The 21,272-nt window shown below is 37.5% G+C and overlaps 2 protein-coding genes across 3 annotated transcripts in view; one reads left to right on the top strand and one right to left on the bottom strand.

The window, feature by feature from the left end:
* The first annotated feature begins 1,722 nt into the window (after positions 1-1,722).
* On the top strand, positions 1,723-8,243 carry LOC120461865 (E3 ubiquitin-protein ligase DTX3L). 2 transcript variants are annotated; one of them, XM_039650191.2, is made up of 4 exons: positions 1,723-2,003; positions 2,279-3,295; positions 3,412-3,629; positions 3,763-8,243. In XM_039650191.2, the coding sequence occupies exons 1-4, from the start codon at positions 1,986-1,988 to the stop codon at positions 3,830-3,832; spliced, it is 1,323 nt and encodes a 440-aa protein (XP_039506125.2). In that variant the 5' UTR covers positions 1,723-1,985; the 3' UTR covers positions 3,833-8,243. The 2 variants fall into 2 exon arrangements, with proteins under 2 accessions (XP_039506125.2, XP_088986322.1); XM_089130196.1 differs by having other exon boundaries at positions 1,728-1,866.
* parp8 (poly (ADP-ribose) polymerase family, member 8) overlaps positions 6,081-21,272 on the bottom strand; it is a 36,646-nt gene continuing 21,454 nt past the window's right edge. The window contains exons 10-26 of the mRNA XM_039649990.2: positions 20,753-20,819; positions 20,539-20,667; positions 17,956-18,544; positions 17,315-17,368; positions 16,850-16,945; positions 16,160-16,252; positions 15,493-15,618; positions 15,314-15,379; positions 14,541-14,608; positions 14,231-14,279; positions 13,073-13,185; positions 11,629-11,701; positions 8,952-9,021; positions 8,747-8,820; positions 8,541-8,610; positions 8,368-8,452; positions 6,081-8,243 (exon numbers count right to left, since the gene is read on the bottom strand). Coding sequence (XP_039505924.2) covers positions 8,141-8,243; positions 8,368-8,452; positions 8,541-8,610; positions 8,747-8,820; positions 8,952-9,021; positions 11,629-11,701; positions 13,073-13,185; positions 14,231-14,279; positions 14,541-14,608; positions 15,314-15,379; positions 15,493-15,618; positions 16,160-16,252; positions 16,850-16,945; positions 17,315-17,368; positions 17,956-18,544; positions 20,539-20,667; positions 20,753-20,819 — 1,925 coding nt within the window. The 3' untranslated portion in view covers positions 6,081-8,140. The remainder of the gene's footprint in view (positions 8,244-8,367; positions 8,453-8,540; positions 8,611-8,746; positions 8,821-8,951; positions 9,022-11,628; positions 11,702-13,072; positions 13,186-14,230; positions 14,280-14,540; positions 14,609-15,313; positions 15,380-15,492; positions 15,619-16,159; positions 16,253-16,849; positions 16,946-17,314; positions 17,369-17,955; positions 18,545-20,538; positions 20,668-20,752; positions 20,820-21,272) is intronic.

Here is a 21,272-nt window from a genome sequence, read left to right as displayed (position 1 = left end):
TAGATTCTGAATGATTCTGAATAGAATACTGAATGAGGAATGCATTTTCATTGTTACTGGTTGCACTTTTGGTACTATTAAAATCAGGGTGGATTATTTGGACTTTATGATTTATAAATGACTAATTTGTAGCATTTTGTTTAACTTCTTCCTTAGTAGCCTGTGCATTACAATGTACTCAGAAAGATCTGTCATTTTTTCTGTCATCTGTCATCAAGAAAAATCTGTAATTTTCACAATATATATAGAACATTTATACTTTAAAAAAAATGTATTACAAAAAATACTTCCATTAAGAGTGGCTTGTAGGAATGGGTATATTATTTTTTCCATTACAAGACCATGCTTTCAAGCCGCCGATAAGAATACCAATACCTACTGATCTTTTAAATTATTTGTAAGAATAAAATGTTTTTTTTTTTGTTGTTGTTGTTTTTTTTTTTTTACATTAAATAGGTCTAACTGCCAAGTATCAGATTGTTTTTGTTTACACTCAGAAAAAGTTGTGATAAAACTGTATCCTTGCTTCTCAGTGACCTCAAAGGAAGGATGTTTTCCTGCACACTTTTGAAAGCACACTTTTTGACGGCTATTTTGAAAACGCCGTCTCAGGTTGCAGATTTTGGGGTACTTTTTTAATGTAGTGGTCAGCGAAAAGTTTCTTTTTAGACAAATAAAAATGAAATTAGATAATTTTACTAATGTGCATCAATCCTTGGAATGAACTCTGGCAACCTGGAAAACATTGAAAGCGAAACACTGAAACATTGGAATTTTAACGGAGATTAATTGAGTTTGACATTGTAGAGTTATTGCACATTGAATCTTGTTTAGACAAAATAAGATTGACTGTGGAAAGAAGGAGAGTGAATGAATAGAAAAGTGTATGTAGCCTATTAATAATGGTCTTGCAAATTTGGGGAAGTGAAAGGACAAAAATGTATAGCCTAAGATATAGCATTCTATAGCTATGACAGCTACGTCACTGACAATGTTATTCATGTTTAGGCCTACAGACCTTAGTCAAAATGGCACCATTCGTTTCTGACAGGAATAAAAACGAGGCTTTGAGGGATAGAATTACAGTTTGTTAAATGCGTTGTTTATCAACATACTGATTGTTCAGCTGACAAAATGTTTTTCAGAGGGAAAAATCTCACAGTTGACCAACACTCCATAAAACAAGTTGTGAGTTGTAAAATACATGATGTAGGACCTTTATACAGTGTGTGCCATTCAGACTGAGTATAACCTGACTACAGTCCATATAGCTCACATTTTATACTGTAAATAAAATGTGAAATAAAAGGCTACCAAATAAAATAAAACGATTAAGTAAATTATTAGAATGAAATAGTACAGATTAACTAATTAAAAATGTACATAGGCCTACATTTAAAAAAAAATCTAGCTATAGTCAAATCAAATATTTTGAAACGGAACAAACATAACTTTATTTTATGGTTCTTTTCATTTATAACAGAGAGGCCATGTCGGGTAGGCCTACGCAGGAGATCCAGCATGACGACAAGTGACAATTAATGGCTGTGTGCAGGGTGAAAAGGCCTGCTTCAATTTATTGACACGTCAGTATCATGTCGCTTTGTGTTGGCCCACTGTCTTTGACTTTGAAAACCCCTAAATAGTTTTGAGTTGGCTTTATCCTGGACACTTTTCTGGGATCTGGCAACCCTGAACATACCCTGAGCGCCTATTACTGCGCATGAGTTCATGAACTTCCTGCTTCAAAACTGAAACTAAAGCGCAGCGTTTACGTTCAAAAAGTAATAACATTGTTCTGAGTTACACTGTGATATTGGACCAAAAGAAGCACTCTTTACATTGAGCTTTTCTTTTGAAAAGAAGGTAACCTATACTTTTTTTGTCTTGAAACACATTACTTGACGGTTTGAGGCTCGCTTTTTGTATACTGGACACTATTGATTTCCCTGACAACTAAAAGAAGCCATCGGTAGTTATTAGAGATGGCGAGCCCGCCAAAGGTAAGTTTGTTAACAGTCATGCTAAAAGCCATTTAACTGTGTTTTTCTTTATTATTTATGGCCTTACTGTCAGGGCAGTAAGTTTCACAGTTTCAGTTTAATTATTAGGCTAGTTTGGCTATTCTGCGCATATGGTGAGCCTTTATTACGAGGTTCTTAAAGCCTGTTTATTGTATTTTGACAAAAGTGGCCACAGTTTGATAAATTAAAGGTGTTAAAAAAATCTTACATTTGATTGTCTTCACATGCCCTGTTAATTTTCAAATTCATTGCAGATATTTACTGAAGTGAGACTGAAGATTGATCAAGTCATACCGCCAGATTCAGTTCCAAGCATTCTTCACGGCAAGACAGTGAAACTTAGACGTGAGGGTGGATATACAGTTGCCATCGGGTCATTCCAAGATATTGAAGATATCCATAGAAAGTGTATAACTACACGACCTTCATATGATGGAAGTAGTAATCTAAGGCGAGAAGAAATGCGTCAAAGGGGCCACACTGCAGCAGGTTTGGAACAAGCTCAAAGTTACTCTTTAGAAGTTCAACCAGTTCAGGTTGATGAAATTATAATGCATTACATAAAAGAAAAGAAATCTAATGAACTTCACATAATAGAAAATAGGAATGGGGTTTCCATAAATCAGAACAAAAGTCATGTGACTTTTACTTCCAAGACTGGTAAGAACATACAAGCTCAATTTGCACGAGAACAGTTTATAACATTATATCAAAAGACTGCAACAGGGCTGCAAACTCGGACATACATTTACAGTCGAAATATTAATGCACTTTGCAGTGCAGAGTTTCCAGATCTCTTAATCAAAACAGATCAAAAGCATCTGGAACTGACCGGCAGCTTCATTATGCTTGAAAGATTTGACACATTTTTGAATGGGAGCACACAGGACAGAATGGGAAGAATATATCCACAGCACCAAACCCCAAGAAAAACAAAAGACGATGACGTACATTACAAGCAACCTGTGAAACAAGAGAAATCAACGGACCCAGCCAAAGATGAGAAATGTCCAATTTGTTTGGATTTAATCAAGACACCTGATTGCACAGTTTTAAGTAAATGCAAGCACAAATTTTGTAAAGACTGTTTGGCTACGGCTTTCCAGTTGAAACCAGCCTGTCCGATATGTGGAGAGATATACGGCGATCTTACAGGGACGCAACCAAAAGTAGGAACCATGACTGTCTCAAGGGACAGCTCTTCTTTACCTGGATACAGACAATATGGAACAATCGTAATTAACTACCATATACCAAGTGGACGTCAGGGGGTAAGTATGAATGCAATAATGATTGAAGTATAAGACATTCTTCTGCTTTGAGCTGTTCAATATAACAACAATCAGTTACACACCTCAGAGTCTTTTGATTACCTCATACTCTGCAGAATGAACACCCAAACCCAGGCATGGACTACCAGGGGGCGTCCCGCATAGCTTACCTCCCTGACTCAACAGAGGGGAACAACGTACTGAAGCTTCTGCGGAGGGCGTTTGACCAGCGACTCATTTTCACCATTGGATATTCATCTACCACTGGAAAGAACAATGTGGTGACCTGGAATGACATTCACCATAAGACGTCTCGAGATGGAGGGCCAACGCAGTAAGTAAATCGTTTGGGTGTTGTCAACATTTTCTGGTGGTTACCTCATCTCAGACAAGCCCTTTCATTATCAGCATTGTTTAATCTTGAATTTTAAGCCATAAGTGTTGTAAATATGCTTTTGTCTTTGTAGTTATGGTTACCCAGATCCAGACTACCTGAAACGAGTACAAGATGAACTGAAAGCAAAAGGAATTTACTGATTTTATGATCTTAACTTTGTAATCGTTACAAAAACACTATATGATTATAACCAGCCTAAAGTAAGGTTATATTGCAGTCTCATGATGACCAGCCAATTACAAGCATTTTAATTATTATTTTTACAATCACTTCATATGTAACACAGTTTAGGATGTGCTGTATGAATGTCCATGTTTTCATTTGCACTACTGTTTCACTCATGCTACTTTATGGGATTAAAGAGTAGGAGAAGACGATCACATTCTGTTTCAACTGTAAACCTTATAGTTTCATGTCAATATGGTAGGATCACATCTACAGAAATTAGATTTTAAAGGTACAGTATGTACGTTTTGCTGCTAGAGGTCACTTTCCAATTGATTGCAATTTCACTTTTTTGATTTTAAATAGTGTGTATTAATGCTGTTGGTGCATGAACACTATCTGCAAAGTTGCAGCGCTGAAACTTCAGTGTAAGCAGAGATATCGTCTTTTAAAAATCAGGAAGTATATTGCCTACAAACACGACTCGATTGGGACTACAGCTGGGTTTTAGACGTCACTAACCCACACATTTACATCAACCCTCCCTCCGGAAAATGCAAAAAAGGGCATGATCATATTTCTGCGTCTCGTCGAGTGTGTTATGTTCACCCAGCTGTCAGGTCTTCTGTGTTCGAGCTTCCCACGGACGCTGTACTTCGTCAACAATGGATACAATTTATGTTTGATTATGTTCCTGAAAATGATGATCGTAATCTAGCTCTTTGTGCTGCGCATTTTACGGAAGACAGCTTCCAGAATCTCCACGAGTTCAACACCGGATTCAACAAGAAACTGTTACTAAAACATGAAGCAGTTCCAACTTTAAAACCCGAGGCAGCAGTTGTTGGGCCACAACCTGTAAGTAGGCTAGACTTCATCATTTTAAATGTATTTGCATGTATAATTCAAGATGTAGCCTTGCGTTTTATTTTTTTTTTCAAATACCAGCTACTAAATCAGCTACTAGTTGTGCTATTTTGTGTCTACGACAAACGCGTACAAACATTATGAACCTGAATTTTGTATAAGTACTAATGCTTTAAACGTATTTTTCATGTATATGCTTTATGATGTTATTTTCTATTTGATCAAGACCGTAAACTAATGTCAACGCTGTTTGTGTTTAACATTAGTAGCCAGTCAGTTGCTATTGTTGCCAGTCAGATGCTATTGTGTAAAACAAATGTGTATAAAGTTAAAAAATGTAGCAAATTATCACTCAGAAATGTTTAGTAAGAGCCGTGTGTGGTGAGGTTCTGTTTGACTCTTTCACCGCCGCTTTCTCGGTCTGATGCTGCCTCAAACTGATACTGCAGTTCACACCATTATTTACATCTGAGCGCAGGCACGTTTCGCCCGTAAAGGTAATGGGCGTGAAGTATCCGGACAACGTGAGCCAATCACCACACACCGGCCCAAACTAACCAATCTGAGCCCACTGCCCGTTTCTGAGGGAGTGGTTTCATAGACTCAGGAAGTCGACCGCTCGTTCAGGGGACAGAGGAGAGCGCGGCTTACAATAAAGGTGAAGTTTATGAAAAATAAGACTTTTTAAAAAAGAAAAAAACACAAATATATGTTACAGAATATTGCACCCCATAAACAGAATCATGCAAAGAAAAAAAAAGCAGTCAACCCCCAACAATAATAAAGGCAGATTTCACTTTGCAAGTGGATGTCAACTTATTCTACTAACCCCAACCCCTTATTCTACTACCCCTACCCCTAATATTCTACTAATACTCTGAGAGTTAGTTGAACCTTGGTGCAATGTTACTCAAGTCGACAGAATGTCTAAAGGTGAACATCAAAATAAAGTCTGACTTACCTGTGCCAAATGTGCAGGCTTTCGGCCAGTTAAAGTCAATGATTGACCTGACCTAACACTGATTTGCAGAGATATGGCTTAAGTAGTAAAATATACGATTTTGTGAGAAAAACAATCATAGGAACACATGGAATCATTTTTATTTGTGCTTCAGAGGACAGACACTTGAAATAAAAGTCCTCTATCTTCCACAACTGTATACTAAATTATTGTCATGCACCGGTTCTTTCAGGCACTTTATGGTAGTTAAAAATGAACATTTGCATTGCATTTGGAAACTGATCAAAGGTGAGTGGGGCCAGGCAGCACACTTCTGTGTATGAACTGCAATTCTGCAGTATTTAGGGGTTTACATCTGATTTCAGTTATAAGGAAAAAAGACAAAAATGTGTAAATAATAGGCAAATTTGAATTTAATGAACATAAACAGATCCATAAGCTACTATTTCCATAACTCGTAAAAAGCCAAAAAGCTTGATCTGTTCGCAAAATAAGGAAAAAGTAAAAACGTACTACAGAAAATATTTGGCCTCCTGTGTTGCTGTGGCATTATTTACAATATATACAGTATTTTCACATATGACAGTATTGTCAAATTTGCCATTAAATCCTTATCTATAAGGCACCAAATGCTTATAGCATGATCTCTTTTTTTACCAATTTGTGCAGAAAATGTACAAAAATATACAAACAGAACTATAACGAACAGTCCATTACAATGAAGGTAAAGTAACAAAAACAGTTTTGAAACAATTATGATATACAGTTATGTGTACATGCATGTAAGAACTAACCCCTATTTTAATCCATTAAAGAGATTTTTCATCAACTGATCAGATTACGGATTTGAAGGAATACTCATTGTAACAAATCTGATTTACATTCCTTTTTTAGTAATGACAAACTTGACAATGCGTAATGATTATGTAAACTTTCACTTTAGATAAAATGTAATATTGAGCTGTTGCCATTCAATCAATTGCATCTACAATGGAATATATTGCAAGTGAATATTGTGTGAATTTACCAGTATCCCATGGAAAAATACAAAATACTTTTCTGCACACAAAATGATCAATACTACATATTTGACGTGCCCATGTTTTAATAAAACCCATAATTCTGCCCATAAGTGAGAAAAGTGTTGTGGTGCTACATCTTGACTATGTAAAAGTTGCATTTCCTCAAATAATATTTGAATGAATTTTAATCAAATGTGTTACCTTTATGCACAGGTTCTAATATCTATGTTGAGTGTTGGGTTTCTCAAAAAATATTTAAATAGCTAAAAAGTAAAGTTAAACAACCACACAGGTGTCTAAACGTCACTATAAATAATTGCAAAACTTGAACAGAACACTCACACATTTGAACCTTCTGTTAATACATTACAATGTAAAAACAACAAGCAGCAAACACGTATTCTGCCTTAAAATCACCTTACAAAAAAGATTTATATTGAAAAGACAATTTACAATTGGGTGCCGATTTTGCCCATTATCAAAAAATAATGTGGTAACCATACCAAGGAAAACAAGTTATTTGAAAATGTCAGGAAAGCAGCATGCATTTTATGTTTAATTGTTGCTGCCGATTTATATATATGTATAAAGTGTTTCTTTCTTTTTTTTTTTTTTTTGAAGTTTTACTTTTTTATATAGTTGGTATAGTCACTCACCAAATGTTACAGCAATACTGTATATTTAAAATGACCAAGTTAATGAAGTGGCAGGTTCGGTAAATCTGGGCAAATCTAAACTGAGGCCTTTAGAAATTGTAAACTGACAGCTACTTTTAAGTAGCATGACATAAGCTGTAGCACAGGGATTTTGTTTTCCACTACATTTGTCAAAGCTCTCCGTCAGCTGTAAATGCAGTCAAAATCAGGAGTTGCTCGCTCGTGTTCAGCACTGTCAAACAATAAATACATCTGTCTTTGAAAGGCATTTAAGATTATATGGAAGTTTGAAACTATCATACATTAAGAAAAATAAAGTGCATATACAGTAGACACCTTTTGTATACACAAATTAATGTACTTTAACAAGTACAACTCTTAGTAAACAAGGTCAGATGGTAAATATCCACACAGGAATATTGTATTTTCTCCAAGAAAGTCTCAAAATACTGTACTTCTTCAAAGTGCTTTAATTTTTTGTATCTTTACAAAAAATAAGTAGTCCATCAGTTGAACTGAGAGACATACCATGCTCTTTCAAAATGTACCTTGTATTTATAAACTTAGCAAAATGGTAATAGTTTGAATAGCCAGTGTAAATATGCATGTATCCCAGGGGAACAGTATAAATAGTGTATTTTGAAGATTGTGAATATCCTTTCTGTTGTATGTCTGTGTGTTTGGTGGTTACCAAAAAATACATGGTATTGGTCTCCTACGCTCAAATGTCCAGCTTTGGGAAAGAGGTCAAGGCAGCGGTATTGTGTTCAAAATCTTTCATCCAGTAGCCGTTTGATTGCCGATGACTCGCAGGATCTCCCTATTAATACCAGGGTCCTGTGTGTTTATACTTGTGTCACCTACCTGTCCGTCCTCATAACTAGTTGACAAGTGGTTAAAAAAAAAAAAAAAAAAAAACAGAGAAAAAGGATTTCAGTTCAGTTCAGTTCAGTTCTTCTGCTAATAACAAACTCATCAGATGTTTCTACAGATACTGTACTTACACAAAGAAAAAACGTGTGCAGACATGATCTGTATTTGGAACTACCCAGATGTCACCATGCTTGTGCAGGTCTGGAGATGTAATAGCTGTTATATAAAAGAGAGAATATTACTTTTTTTAAGATTACACATATTTACATCTTCAACTGTAAAGGCAGTAAGGTCAAACATGAACCTTCACATAAGGCGATGCATTTCAGGTTGCGGCTCTGCAGAAACTGTGGGTTCTGGCCTTTCTTCTGTGACTAAAAGCAAAAGAAAACATGTGGACCAACAGGTTTCAGATACCAAGTATGTTTGAAAAAGCCCTTGAAGAAGAAAGTCCTTCAAGTTAAGAGTTTGTGTCAGGTGCTAAAAAAAAAAACTAAATACATGCAATACCTGCAAATTAATATTGGTCTTGTTGGCAGCAGTTTCATCTTTTGAAGCAACTTTCTGCTGTTTTTTATTCATCCCTATGTGGAAAAGCCACAGTATGAATAAAATATATATGTAATACTTTTTTGTTTTACTGTGCATATACTGTAGTCATATAGAAAGTACAGGAAACATCAGTATCAAACATCTTAAAAGAAGATTTTAAGACCTGAGTAGCCAAAGGATATGCTTGATAATGGACTGAGATAGATTCCACTCCCATAGATAGCGCCATGGAGCTGCAAATAAAACAATGATTTAGTATGCAAACCACGTTTTACTTTTTCTCAAAAGGTGAAGTGTGTGTCTGCTTAAGATGACCACAAACTTCATACGGTTTCCATACACCACCCCAAACACCGCTCTGCACATTTTGTATGTCTCTCTTATCTGACACACTGAGGGCCAAATGTACTAACGCTTTTGCGCCCACTTTAGGCATATTTGTTACGCAAAGTGCGCATAAAACCATGGCCAGGCATGTACGAACCCTATGCACTGAGATGAAAGCGCAGTCTAACTGTCGCGGGAACTGAAAATGGCAAAATGCGCTTTTCGTGTCATGCATATGCATTCATGGGATGGTCAAGGGGAAAGTGGAAATGTCACATAAAGAGATGGGAGGGGAAGCGTAAACTGCGACCAATGATGTATGAAGCAGGTGAAAGCACCCCTCTATTTTGCACTGAAAATTCACCGCCTCTTAAAAGCAGCTTTATCTTATGGCTCTTTCAGACTGCACGATTTTCAAAGTAATCAGGTCGCTGCTCTTTTCACACTGCATGACTATCTTGGCCAGCATTCAGTCGCTGCTGTGTTCACACTGGACGATGGATCGGCGACAGAAGGTTTCACACTGCATGACTTTAGAAAAATCGCCGACAGACTCTGTCTAGCACGCTGCACGCAAACTACATTTCACAACAAACACGCATGAGATATGAAAAGGAAACAACGCGCGACACCACAAGTGCAAGACCGGAGTTCTCACGTGAGACTTTTTTTTCGACCCGGTTGTGGTACAGCTGGTGAAACAGACACGAGTGCTCCTGCCAAATTTCTACTAATTTTTCTTCCATTTATTGTGTCCAAATAGACCGAGAAGAAGCTTTTTTTGTTGAAACAATGCCATATCATGTTGCTGCTCTGTATCTTGCTCTCTCACTGGCTGCCGGTGATCGCCGATGTAGTTTTCAGTCAAAACACTTTTCACACAGCAGGATTTTGAATCGCCGACAGGTCCAGATATTTAGCATGCCAAATATCTCACGGGCGTCGGCGACTCGTCGGTGATTCTCTCAGTTCGCGTCTTTGTTCATTCACACTGCGTGATTGTCACTCGCGTGAACGAGCGCCGATTTGCCTGTGATTTCGGGCATTTGTCGGCGATTTCTCAAAACCTGTCGGCGAGCCAAAATCGTGGCTAAAATCATGCAGTCTGAACTCGGCATTAGGAAGCGGGTTTCCTGGCATATTCCTGGTGAAATGACAGCAGTAATCTGCAAGACGAAGCCATAGGCTAAGCAGATGAGCTGAAAAGATTTTTGCCAAAAGAATTCCACTTTTTCAGTTGAGTGAAGATAAATTCATTAAGCGTTATAGATTAAGCAGTTATGTAATATTACAGTTACAGGAAGAAATCAAAGATGGCATTGAATCAGCATTCATATTCCATTCCAGCAGTTGTTAAAATTATGCATCAATAAATATGTTAATGGATTTTTTTTTTCATTTTTTCACTAGGGTTGGCTCCTTATTTATGTTTAGTTCTGTGCATTAAAACTACTGTTAAGGGAGCATAGTAAGCATCAATGCTCCCTGGTTTTCACAGTGCATTGTGGGACTTTTTAAGGAGCAGCGTATCCCTAGCATCCCTGCACTGGAAGGTTTTCATGATAGAGTAATCACTAAAAATGGCTCACACCCTGATCAGTGCCCTGAGTACTGAACTAGGCAGCTGATTGAGACGTACCCTTGGTTTAGTTCATGGAACCCACACCTAGTGAGCTGATGATCTAAATCAGGTGTTCAATTAAGGAGACATACAAAATGTCCAGAGCACTGGCTCCCCAGAACCAATATTGAAAACCATTTTAATACCCAACTGACATTACAGACAGTTTTTTTTTTTCTTCTTCTAATTAATAAACCTCTTACAGAGCAATCAGAAAATTCACCACACAATTTTTAAACTACTACAATTTTTACAAACTATTAAAGGGATAGTTTTGTCGTCATTTACTCAACCTCAATTTGTTTCTTTCTTCTGTTCAACACAAAAGAAGATATTTTAAGGTAACCACCAGACAGTTGATGGTAGCCATAGAAATACTATGGAAGTCAATGGCTACCGTCAACTGTCTGGTTACCTTAAAAGACCGGTCCAAACCTGTAAGACTTCTGTTCATCTTCGGAACACAAATGAAGATATTTTTAAAACCTGAGCCAGTTCTGTACTCTTCATTGACAGCTACACAACTATCTGACTCAATTTATATGGATTATTTGATCTCCCTAATGAACGTTTTGAAGCATCAAAGTGGTACTGTAGATGCGCACCTGTAAGAGGAGGGAAAGAAAGCTCTCAGATTTCATTTAAAAAATTGTCATTTGTGTTCCGAAGATGAATGAAAGTCCTTGAAACGACATGAGGGTGAGTAATTGATGACAGAATTTTTTAATTTTTTTGGGGTAAACTATCCCTTTAAGAAATTTACATAATGCATTATGCATAAATATACTATCACATCATATTTAAAAAAAAAAAACATTTGGCTTCATCCACACTTCATTACAGTTTAATTACATTAAAAATGGTATCTGTATCACAATTAAAAGTATAGTACCTGAAGCCTTGTGTTTGATGCCACAACCAAACCATTCCTCAAAATGGAGTGCCAGTTTTCTATGTGTGATCCACTGAAAGTGATAGAAAGAAAGAGACAGTTAGTTTTTTTTTTTTTTTTAAACTGAAAAATTAATAACCACTGAAGTACGAAAGAAACTTCAAACCTGTACAGCAAAAGTAAAGATTTGAAACCTATTCTATGACTCAAAAATCTATGGGCCTGTTATATGAATCCTATTGGTTGACGAACGTTCTAATGCGTGCAATCATTTTCAGGGAAATGCATGACTGACATATTTACATGTCCATATCACTTCGCCAAATAATTTCAGTTATTTCAAAGGTCCCTAGAGCCTACAATCGCAAAAGAACCCAAAACCCACAATGACACTGACCAAGCAAATAAATATAGTAAAAACTAGTATAAAAATGACAAATTATTTCCATTTTTTTGTCAAAAAATTATTCTTTAATTAACACGAAAAGCACATACTCTTTTTCTCCCACTCTCTCTCACTCAAACTTACACACAGTAAGTACAGACACAGTAAATATCGGTAAAATATTTAAAAATGGTCACGTAATTCACACGCGTATTTCTCTCTCTGCTAGGGTTAGAGAGCCTCCATTACTAGCTCTAAAATGAAGTTTTGGAATTAGTAACAGAGGCTTGAGATGAGATGAGTAAGAAGTTAGTCCTACACACAAGAGCGTTTTAAGGATAAAAACCTGACAGATGTCTCAAAATACAATATCTGAACAATGTCTTGAGGTGTGGTAACCGTACTCTGATAACGCGGAATAATTGACTCCGGTTCGATGAATTATTAGAAAATAAATAACCCATAACTCGTTTCTTGCCGTGGCCGCACTACCACCTCGGGTGTGCTTTTTTTCTGAATAATTAAATGGCCGGTCGTCGCCAATTATTCCTTACATATAGTTTGCTGCACAGCTGAATCGCAACTGAAAGGGATGGTTCACTTTGAAATTAATTTTTGATGTGTTTTAGCTTACCTCAAGGGCATCCAAGATGTAGTTATCTCTAAGCCGTTATCATAATAAAAATAAGTCGTTATTTTTGTTTGTTTTTCCCGCACAAAAAGTACTCTCGTCACTTGATAAACTTATAGTTGAGCCACTGTAGTCACATGGAATATTTAAACATTTTCTTCAATGACTTTCTGAGCCGTCAAGTTTCAATCCCTTAGGAGCCAATGTAGCAGTCTTCATTTGTGTTCCGAAGATGAACGAAGGTCTTACTGGGTTGGTACAGCATGGGGGTGAGTAATTAATGACTTAATTTTCATTTTTGGGTGAACTATCCCTTTAAGCCCTGTTGTACCCTAATCATGAATTTATGAATTTGTAACGCTGAGGGTCAAATTTGATTTAAGGATAAAAAAGCTTAGGCTTTCTTAGGTGTTTAAAATGAAACTTACTGAAAAGCAAAGGTACTCCCAAAGAGGACTTTGGCAGCTCTGAAGTTGGATTCTTTGGCTGGCGGACTGCTGAGCAGGAGGAACTGATGGGGTGTGTGCATGAACTTCAGTTGCTGTTGTGATAGAAACAAGATATAAGAGCATATATTTGAGACACTAAGGGCCAATCCCAATTCTACCCCTTACCCCTTCACTTTCCCCTAGCCCTACCCTTCGCCTTCCCCTTGACCCTTGAAACAGAGTGGCAATGCGTAGGGGTGAAAATATTCCCCTAAGAAATGGGACACCACTTCGCCTCCGTTAAACGTCATTATAAGTCGTCGCTAGCGCCTACGTCACAGGAGATGCGCTGATGTTTATCACAACTTCCAAGATGCCGTCCACAGCTGCAGTTATCTCAGTCGCGTGGGTTACAGCTATTTTCTTGCATTTATCTTGTGAAGTTCGCAGGAAACAACGGAGACGACGAAAATATGTTGCCGGACTATCGTTAGCAAACTACAGTAATTTTAGCGATATTTTTTTTTTTTTTTTTTTTTACAAACGTTTCTGTGAAGAAACTGACCGTAAATATGAACACAATATTGAATGCAACATAAAGCAAATCATTATTTGTCGTTACAATACTTATTAAAGCCACAAATACTTAAATTTATGGGTCTCCTTTGTCGCTTGGGCAGCCAGCCTGGGTTAGCAGTGACACTTCTCATACCCCTTCGTTTGAAGTGTGCTCCCGAAAAATCTTCGTTTGAAGGGCTATCTGGCCCTTCCCCCTAGCCCTCCCCCTCCAACCAAAAGAGAATTGGGACAACCCTACCCCTTCACGTGGACGCGCAAAACGGAGGGGAAGGGGAAAGTGAAGGGGTAAGGGGTAGAATTGGGATTGGCCCTAAGCCTAAATAATGTTCTCTGCTTAACTCTGAAAAATGTCACAGAATTTAAAACTCTCTTCAGAAATGCAGAAGAACTGAAAGATGGCTTCTAAAAGAGAGGTGGTTCTCTCTTAGGGAGGTAATGCCAGCAATTCAATGAAAGATTGATCTAGATTAAGATCATCTGTGTTAGACGCATAATGATTAGACACATTTTCACATTCTTGTGGCATTTGCAGAAACATTGAAAATCATAACAAATGCTTAAGATAGATACAATACTTACTCTAGTAACAGGAAGCTTCACTATGTGTGATCTGTTACTGGATATCACCCTGTAAAAAAACAGATGAATCAACCATATACTCCATTAGGTTTGAAACCCTCCACTGCAGGACTATAGATGCATTTAAATAATACTGTACATGCGTGATTGTTTGTCACATGATCATTCTGACTGTCCAAGGTGCAACAAAGGTGGATGCACACACTCTCCATAACTAATTAGAACTGCTATGAGAGCTGACTGTCACATTTACACATCATTAAAATGCAGGAGTGGAGTAGATAATGATTGAGGTGTCAATCAGTCATACCACTGCAGTAGTGGGTGAGCCAAAGGATCGTGCTTGTCCATTTGTCTCTTTATCTCCAGATATGGAGCCTGAGCAGAAGAAACAGCAACGATTAAAATGTTAAAATGCTCCTCCATTAACAATCAAAGCACCGACTGATTTCTCTGAAGACTTATGCTATAAAAGATACAGGGATTTTGATATAAACAACTAGGGTTGTCCATTCAATGTGTTAAATATAATATTTCGCACAACATTTATTTTTACCATTGATTGAGGTAAAAAGTATATACATACTTTTATATACAATATACATTTATAAAATATTATAGTATATTAAATTGCAAAAAAGATTGGAAAAATTGGCTACACTTTATTTTAAGGCTTTGTAATAATATATTTAAGTACTGGGCAATATTAAGCAACTACATGTACTTTAGGGTTTGGGATACACTTTATTTTAAGGGGTCATTGTTACAGAGTAACTATATATTTAAGTACTGAGTTACATTAACCAACTACATGTATTTACTATAGGGTTGGGTAGGATTTGGATTTGGTTGAAGGTTAGTTCCGTGTAATTATGCATAACTTACTGTTATAACTATGGTAAGTACATGTAACATATGTAACAAGGACACTGTAAAATAAAGTGGCAACAAATGAGTGTATTAAATTATTATGAAAATACATTCATTGTTTATAATGTAGTAAACATAACATATCATATATTTTAATGTCATTAAAATAACCTTAGATCAAACATTCTTCTGTTGTAAACTTATGGTTGATACCTGGGTCATTTCTCTGATAGAGGTGATACTGTCAAGTGCTCTCATCACTCGGTCATAGTCCTTTTTCTGAAGAAGAACCGAAACATGTAATAATATGTAATATTCCTTCATGAGTAGTAGCATTACACACAAAAAAGACGGAGTAAGGTAAAGCTAAACGCTCTTAGTGTTTTTAGTACCCTGGGGTTGAAGGCAAGTGCTTGTGAGTCATTGGGATCCACCACAGAGGGATATGGCTCAAAAATGACAACTTTTCTCGGAGACTCCAGTGCAGATCGGCACATGGAGACCAGTAGGTCTACAACCTGTTGTCACAAAAAGAGATTGTTAAAGGACAAGTTCAGTATTTTTCACTTAAAGCCCTGTTTTAAGATAGTTTCTGATGAAATAGAACGGTTAAGATTGAAATTTGGACACGTGCTGCTGGCCCGAGAACAGGTTTTATCATAGTTTTTGTCCAAGTCAAGTCAATGGAGTTGGACAAAAACTAAAATAAAACCTATTGAAACGCATCTTTTGCAGCGATTTTTGTGTGAGTATATCAGTGAACACCCCAGACCACTCGGTGAGTTTCATGTCTTTGTAAACTAAAGTTTAATGCGTTTTAGGAAGGATTGTTCCAGTGCACCTATGCAACCATTGTGGAGGTGGGGGGGTGCGACCACATAAATCGAAAATTCTCTGGCCAGCAGCATGTGTCCAAATTTCAATCTTAACCGTTCCATTTCATCAGAAACGATCTTAAAACAGGGCTTTAAGTGTAAAATACTGAACTTGTCCTTTAAGCCATTTGGTTAGAAGTTTCAGTACAGAACGATTGTGTGAATTCTGTGTTTGTTTGTGTACCTGAGCACCAGTGGCAATCTCGTCAGCAGCCTCATTCATGACCCCTAGAGTTTGGAAGGCGAATACACATAACTCTCTCTCACACACTGTGGGCTGCAGGACACATATAAACAAGCTCATTAGAACAGTAAATTATATTATTAATCCTGGATTAATATAATCCCATGAAACATAAATTGGCTCACTTTTAGTTTGACAACTATCCGCAAAATAACATGGCACAAAAATATGAAAAAAGAAAAGAAAAACATCTTTGATTGTGACATGAAAGCATAATATGGTATGAGGATCATTTCTAAATCTTTTTCAATTGAAATAATCTCTTTCTATTTTGAGGCTGTCTAATATGCAATATAGAAAAGAACAGCTGTGTTCAAGTTCAAGTTTGCTTTTTTTGAAAGAATTAAGACTGTAACTCTGCAAGGACGCATTAAATCGATCAAAAGGGAGAGCATTTATTGTGTTACAAAAGATTTCCATTTCAAATAAAATAATAAAATTGTTAGCCTGTTTAGCCTATCTTGGAAAACTTTAGAAAACGTTGGAAAATCTTACCTAATCCAAATTTCTGAAAGGTAGTGTATACTTTTAAATACTCAGGAGTAAATATAATAGAAATCGCAGGTGCCTTAAATGATTCATTCACATCATTAACCAATCCAAGATTGCTTGTAGAGCAAACAGACTCACTCTGAGCATTGGTCCATTTTGGAACACATGAGGTTCATCGCAGACCACACAGAACTCATTCAGTACAGGGATACGCTGTTCTGCATACTCCATAGTCTGCAATTATAAGTCAAGTAAACACAATTCAGTAACATTTGCCTCCTCTAAAACAGTATGGCAGCATTAGCAGCTACCAAAAGAGCTCTACCCAAACCTTAAAACAAGCAGGACAGTTCATCCAAAATTAAAATATTTTCATCATGTTTGGAATGACTTGAAGAAACAATGTTGCAGATACAGTCTTGTTCACAAGAATACCAATGATTAGAAAATGTCAACTACTGCAACCAACTACATGCCCTCAAGCTCAGGTTGCTTCAGAAAGAGAATGTTGTATATATTTGCAAGTAAAAGACTGTTTGACTGTAAAAGACTGTTTGATTAATGAAATAAGGCAAAGGGGGAAGTGAAGATATTTATTTTTACCTGAACAAGGAAGCCTCTGTCTCTGACTGGAATGGATTTGGCTCCGTTGTTTGGCTACTCAAGAAGACACAGAAAAATAGTTTGAAGTCTCTCTAAATTTTGTTAACCAAATACACAAAGTTGTCTTTACTGCCTCAAGTCAAACATTACATTGTGGGAGAAAATGTCTAAACTGTTAAATAGAGCTCTATAAAAATAAAATCTTGCAGAGAGATCATGGTTTCTCCCAAGGTTTGGTGTCTTGCCACTGTTGCCTTGGCTTTTGGCTTGCTTAGTTGGGGACATTTAATATTCAACAACATTATTGATCTGCCTTAAATAAGGTGAACGCTGACGCAATTTTCTTCTAGAAACACACTTTGTTGTATTATTTTCATGTTATCACTGTGAAGCTGCTTTGATAAGATCTGTATTTTAAAAAGCATATATAAATAATGATGACTTGGCCTGTTAAATTCACTCATCTCTGCCTGGTTGGAGCAATTCTCACTCTTATTTTCGCTGTATATAAATTCTGTTAACTAATTCTTTCATGTCCAAAAGACTCTCGTATCTCTGACCAAAGCCGAACCGAACAGGCAATCAAATTAGGCAAATCCTAAATATGTATTTTCATAAGACGTAATCCCAAGCATCATTACCTGAGGTGTGGAAGATAGTGATGGGGCCAGGATGCCGATTAGCCCTGAGGTAAGGGAGAGGCGTCTGCTCTCGGTGACAGGCTCTTTAAAGATGTCGCTTTTCTTGTCGCCCATCTTGGTGCTGCTGGAGTAGGACCTGCTGAGCAGACGGTGGTGGTGCTTCAGGCCGTCCAGCTCTTCAGTCCGCACACTGCCCGAGCAGGAGCGGCCCAGGAGCCGGTGAGGCTTTAAAGCACCGCCATCGCTACTGCCAGCAGCATGTTCGCAGCGAGGCTCGGCCACGCTCGACCGCGGCGACAGTTTATGAGGCCGCAGTGGCGGGCAATCCTCTGGTTTCGCAGCGGTCGAGCAGGGCCTTGGCAGCAGCCGGTGGGGCTGCTTGAGGGGCTGATGTTGCTCCATCCGCGGGTCACTGGAAAGGGAGTGACCCAAAAGCTTGTGCGACTTGCCGACACAGCCGTCCATTTCTGGCTTCACTGTGCTGGAGCATGTTCGCCGCAACAGACGGTGGGATTTTGACATGCCATCCTGCTCAGGTTTGAGCTTCTTTTTGCTCTTCACACAGCCAGGAGGAGGGTAGCTGGGGGATCTGAGTTTGCACAAACACAGCACATTAATCACACTACAGGAATTATGGAACAAAAAAGATGTTGTGCAATTATGCTTGTGCAAATCCTGCACATTTCAGAATGCTTTATTGGCTGATTCACACCAATTTTATTTCTCATGTTGAGGTCTGCATAGTTAAGGAATGCGCATTTCTTCCACCAATGAACAATAGTAGGTCATGCCTCAGTTAATGAGATACAAAGAATTAGGCGATGACAAATTGCTTTATAGTTTTCTGCATCATCTTGATTTTCATTTCTGTTTTTATTTTATCCACAAGTTTCCTACGCCCCATGAGGCCTTGCGTCAAAATTGGGCGCGACTTCCGGTTGGAAGTAAACAAAGCGCAACTTGACATACTTCACACTCTTTCATTCAACAGTTGACAGTCATTCAAGTTATAGCGATCCAAACTAGCTAACGATGTGGGAACACAACCTCAACGAAATTCAAAAGGGTGAAATAACAGTGCCTTTACCCTCCGCAGTAGTTGATTGGGAGTATTATAATAACATTATTAATAATCAATACTCATCAAGGCATGGTGACAGACAGTTGTGCGAGCTGACAAACAATTCAAATAAAAAATACACACTTAGTTATTGTGCTTTGGAGTTTATTCAAAATTATAAATGAATGTGCTGCTTTGAATACATTAACTGGCACATTTGGTATTCTGTCAACACAGGCTTTGATCCTGAGTTTAGGTGTAACATCAGTAGCGAACAGCCAATCACATGCTGATAGAGTTTATAGAATATTAAGATTTTAAACAAATGTACACAGGAAGATTCGTCGTCTTTTGGGAGGTGATGGAAACTACAGTCGTTGGCAGGATCACTCTGATTTCGTTTTCAGCTTATGTTCAAAACAATCCCGTTTAAGCCACTAAATTAGTTTACTCCGGTTATACATACAACCGCGAACAGCACATGTTGTCTCTGAGCTCCGTAACGACATCTCTCATAAAGATTTGCGTCTTTAAATGGTAAAATAATTCTCCGAAAAACAGCTAGCCTCTTCGCTAACTAACACACAAAATACCATTGGAATGCTACTTCCGCCGCGTCACAGGAAGTTTCACCCACTTTATTTTTTACAGGAGCGCCCCTCGGAAACTTGTGGATTATTCATAAAAAAATCCACAGTTAGTAAGACATTCCGGTAAGATATCCTCTTTATGACAAGCAAAATTTGCAAATCCATTGCCACATTCTCAAAATCTATTTTCTCAACACTACAGTCCAGTTCAAAACTGCTTGCCATCTTGGAGTCTTTCCAGTTCAATGAAACATTTGTGTGAACTGATCCTACAGTTTGATAACTATTCATTAACCGACTCAAGCCGGTCTGATGAACTCAAAGACCATGAAGCTAACACACTTGCTGGCATAAAAGTAAATGCTGGTCCTGAATACATAAATGCAGCCTAAATATATGGATAAATGTTTACCAAATTCACAATAGTGAATTCCTGATTGGCAAACACAAATTTTCTCCAGTAAAGCAGAGGGCAAAAACATATTACTCCATTGAGGGTTATTTAAAAATAAGTCTTATATTGAATATTGCAATTTCTTTTTGAAGGCACATATTTTTCTAATATTTCATTACAGTAAAAGCATGGTCAAACAGAACCGTACACAAATAAGTTTAAGAGTAAGGTTAAAGGCAAAGCTGTCTAATGTTAGCAATAAAAATAATACTAATTAGAATTTTGATTCAATATTTAAAAACTTTTCTGCGATGGCAAAGTAATGGCATGTACAAAGCAATAACATCAATACTTAAGAAGAGAGATTTTGAGCTGTAAACATGAGCGCTTTACTGTGTGAGGTTAATTAAATATTGTTCACCAGAACCAACCAATTTTCTTGGTGAACAGGTCTTTAGTCCTGAGTTTAGCGCATCAACGAGGGATAATAAACTCAGGTTTTATCCAGTATCGGTGTAGCTGAGTGACTTTTTTCTCACCTGCGTAGCGTTGAAAAAATGTGCAGGGGAGACTTCACCTTCTTCTCTGTTTGTTTTTTGCCATGTGGGTTGATGAGTTTATCTTTGCTCTGACACTTCCACTGCTGTGTGACAAAGGTTTGCATTATTCTGCCGAGAGAAAGCACACTAATGAAGTCAAACGGACCTAGAAAACCTGATTTAACACAACAAATCTAGGCTAGTATTTTCTTACTTTTTCAACTGATGTCCAAGTCCAAATCTGTCTTTTGAAGACACTTGAAACACATCAACAGTGGGAACTGGAAAGGGGCATGAAATTATCCATGAGAAAAAGATGGTATTGCAAAACAAAGTACCACATAATGTAACCGTTTGCTGCAGACATTTGATTTAGCAATCACAGCATTTGAGAGGTTTTTCAAAAAACACCAGAAGAGAAGATCACTCTGAAATGAGCCACTGAACTTATGATGAGTAATATCTTGGCTGGAGAACAAGAGCAGGCATTACAGCCATGTCCAAGTAACTTTTCTCTCTTTCTCTTGCAATCTGAACTGAAGTAGCCATGTTCTTGAGTCAAGCACTTTTAAACAACTCTACAATCAACAGAGACAGCTCGGTGTAAGGGCACATACTCTCACCAACATGAACAATTATAGTATTTATATAAAAGAAACAACAGAAACCCCATCTAACAATATAAGTGTGCCAAACAAGTCTCGTGTCATTGTAGTCTTAAATGCAGGCTTAGC

This window comes from Pimephales promelas, chromosome 4 (assembly GCF_988280905.1).
Source record: "Pimephales promelas chromosome 4, fPimPro1.hap1.1, whole genome shotgun sequence".
Taxonomy (NCBI): domain Eukaryota; kingdom Metazoa; phylum Chordata; class Actinopteri; order Cypriniformes; family Leuciscidae; genus Pimephales; species Pimephales promelas.
Note: the sequence above shows the minus strand (reverse complement) of the source record. Positions and strands in the feature narration are given on the sequence as shown.

Excerpts from the sequence above, each read along its gene's own strand:
- LOC120461865 (XM_039650191.2), top strand. Across the intron at positions 3,296-3,411 it reads TACCAAGTGGACGTCAGGGG|AATGAACACCCAAACCCAGG; the intron begins GTAAGTATGAAT and ends CATACTCTGCAG. Across the intron at positions 3,630-3,762 it reads CGAGATGGAGGGCCAACGCA|TTATGGTTACCCAGATCCAG; the intron begins GTAAGTAAATCG and ends TTGTCTTTGTAG.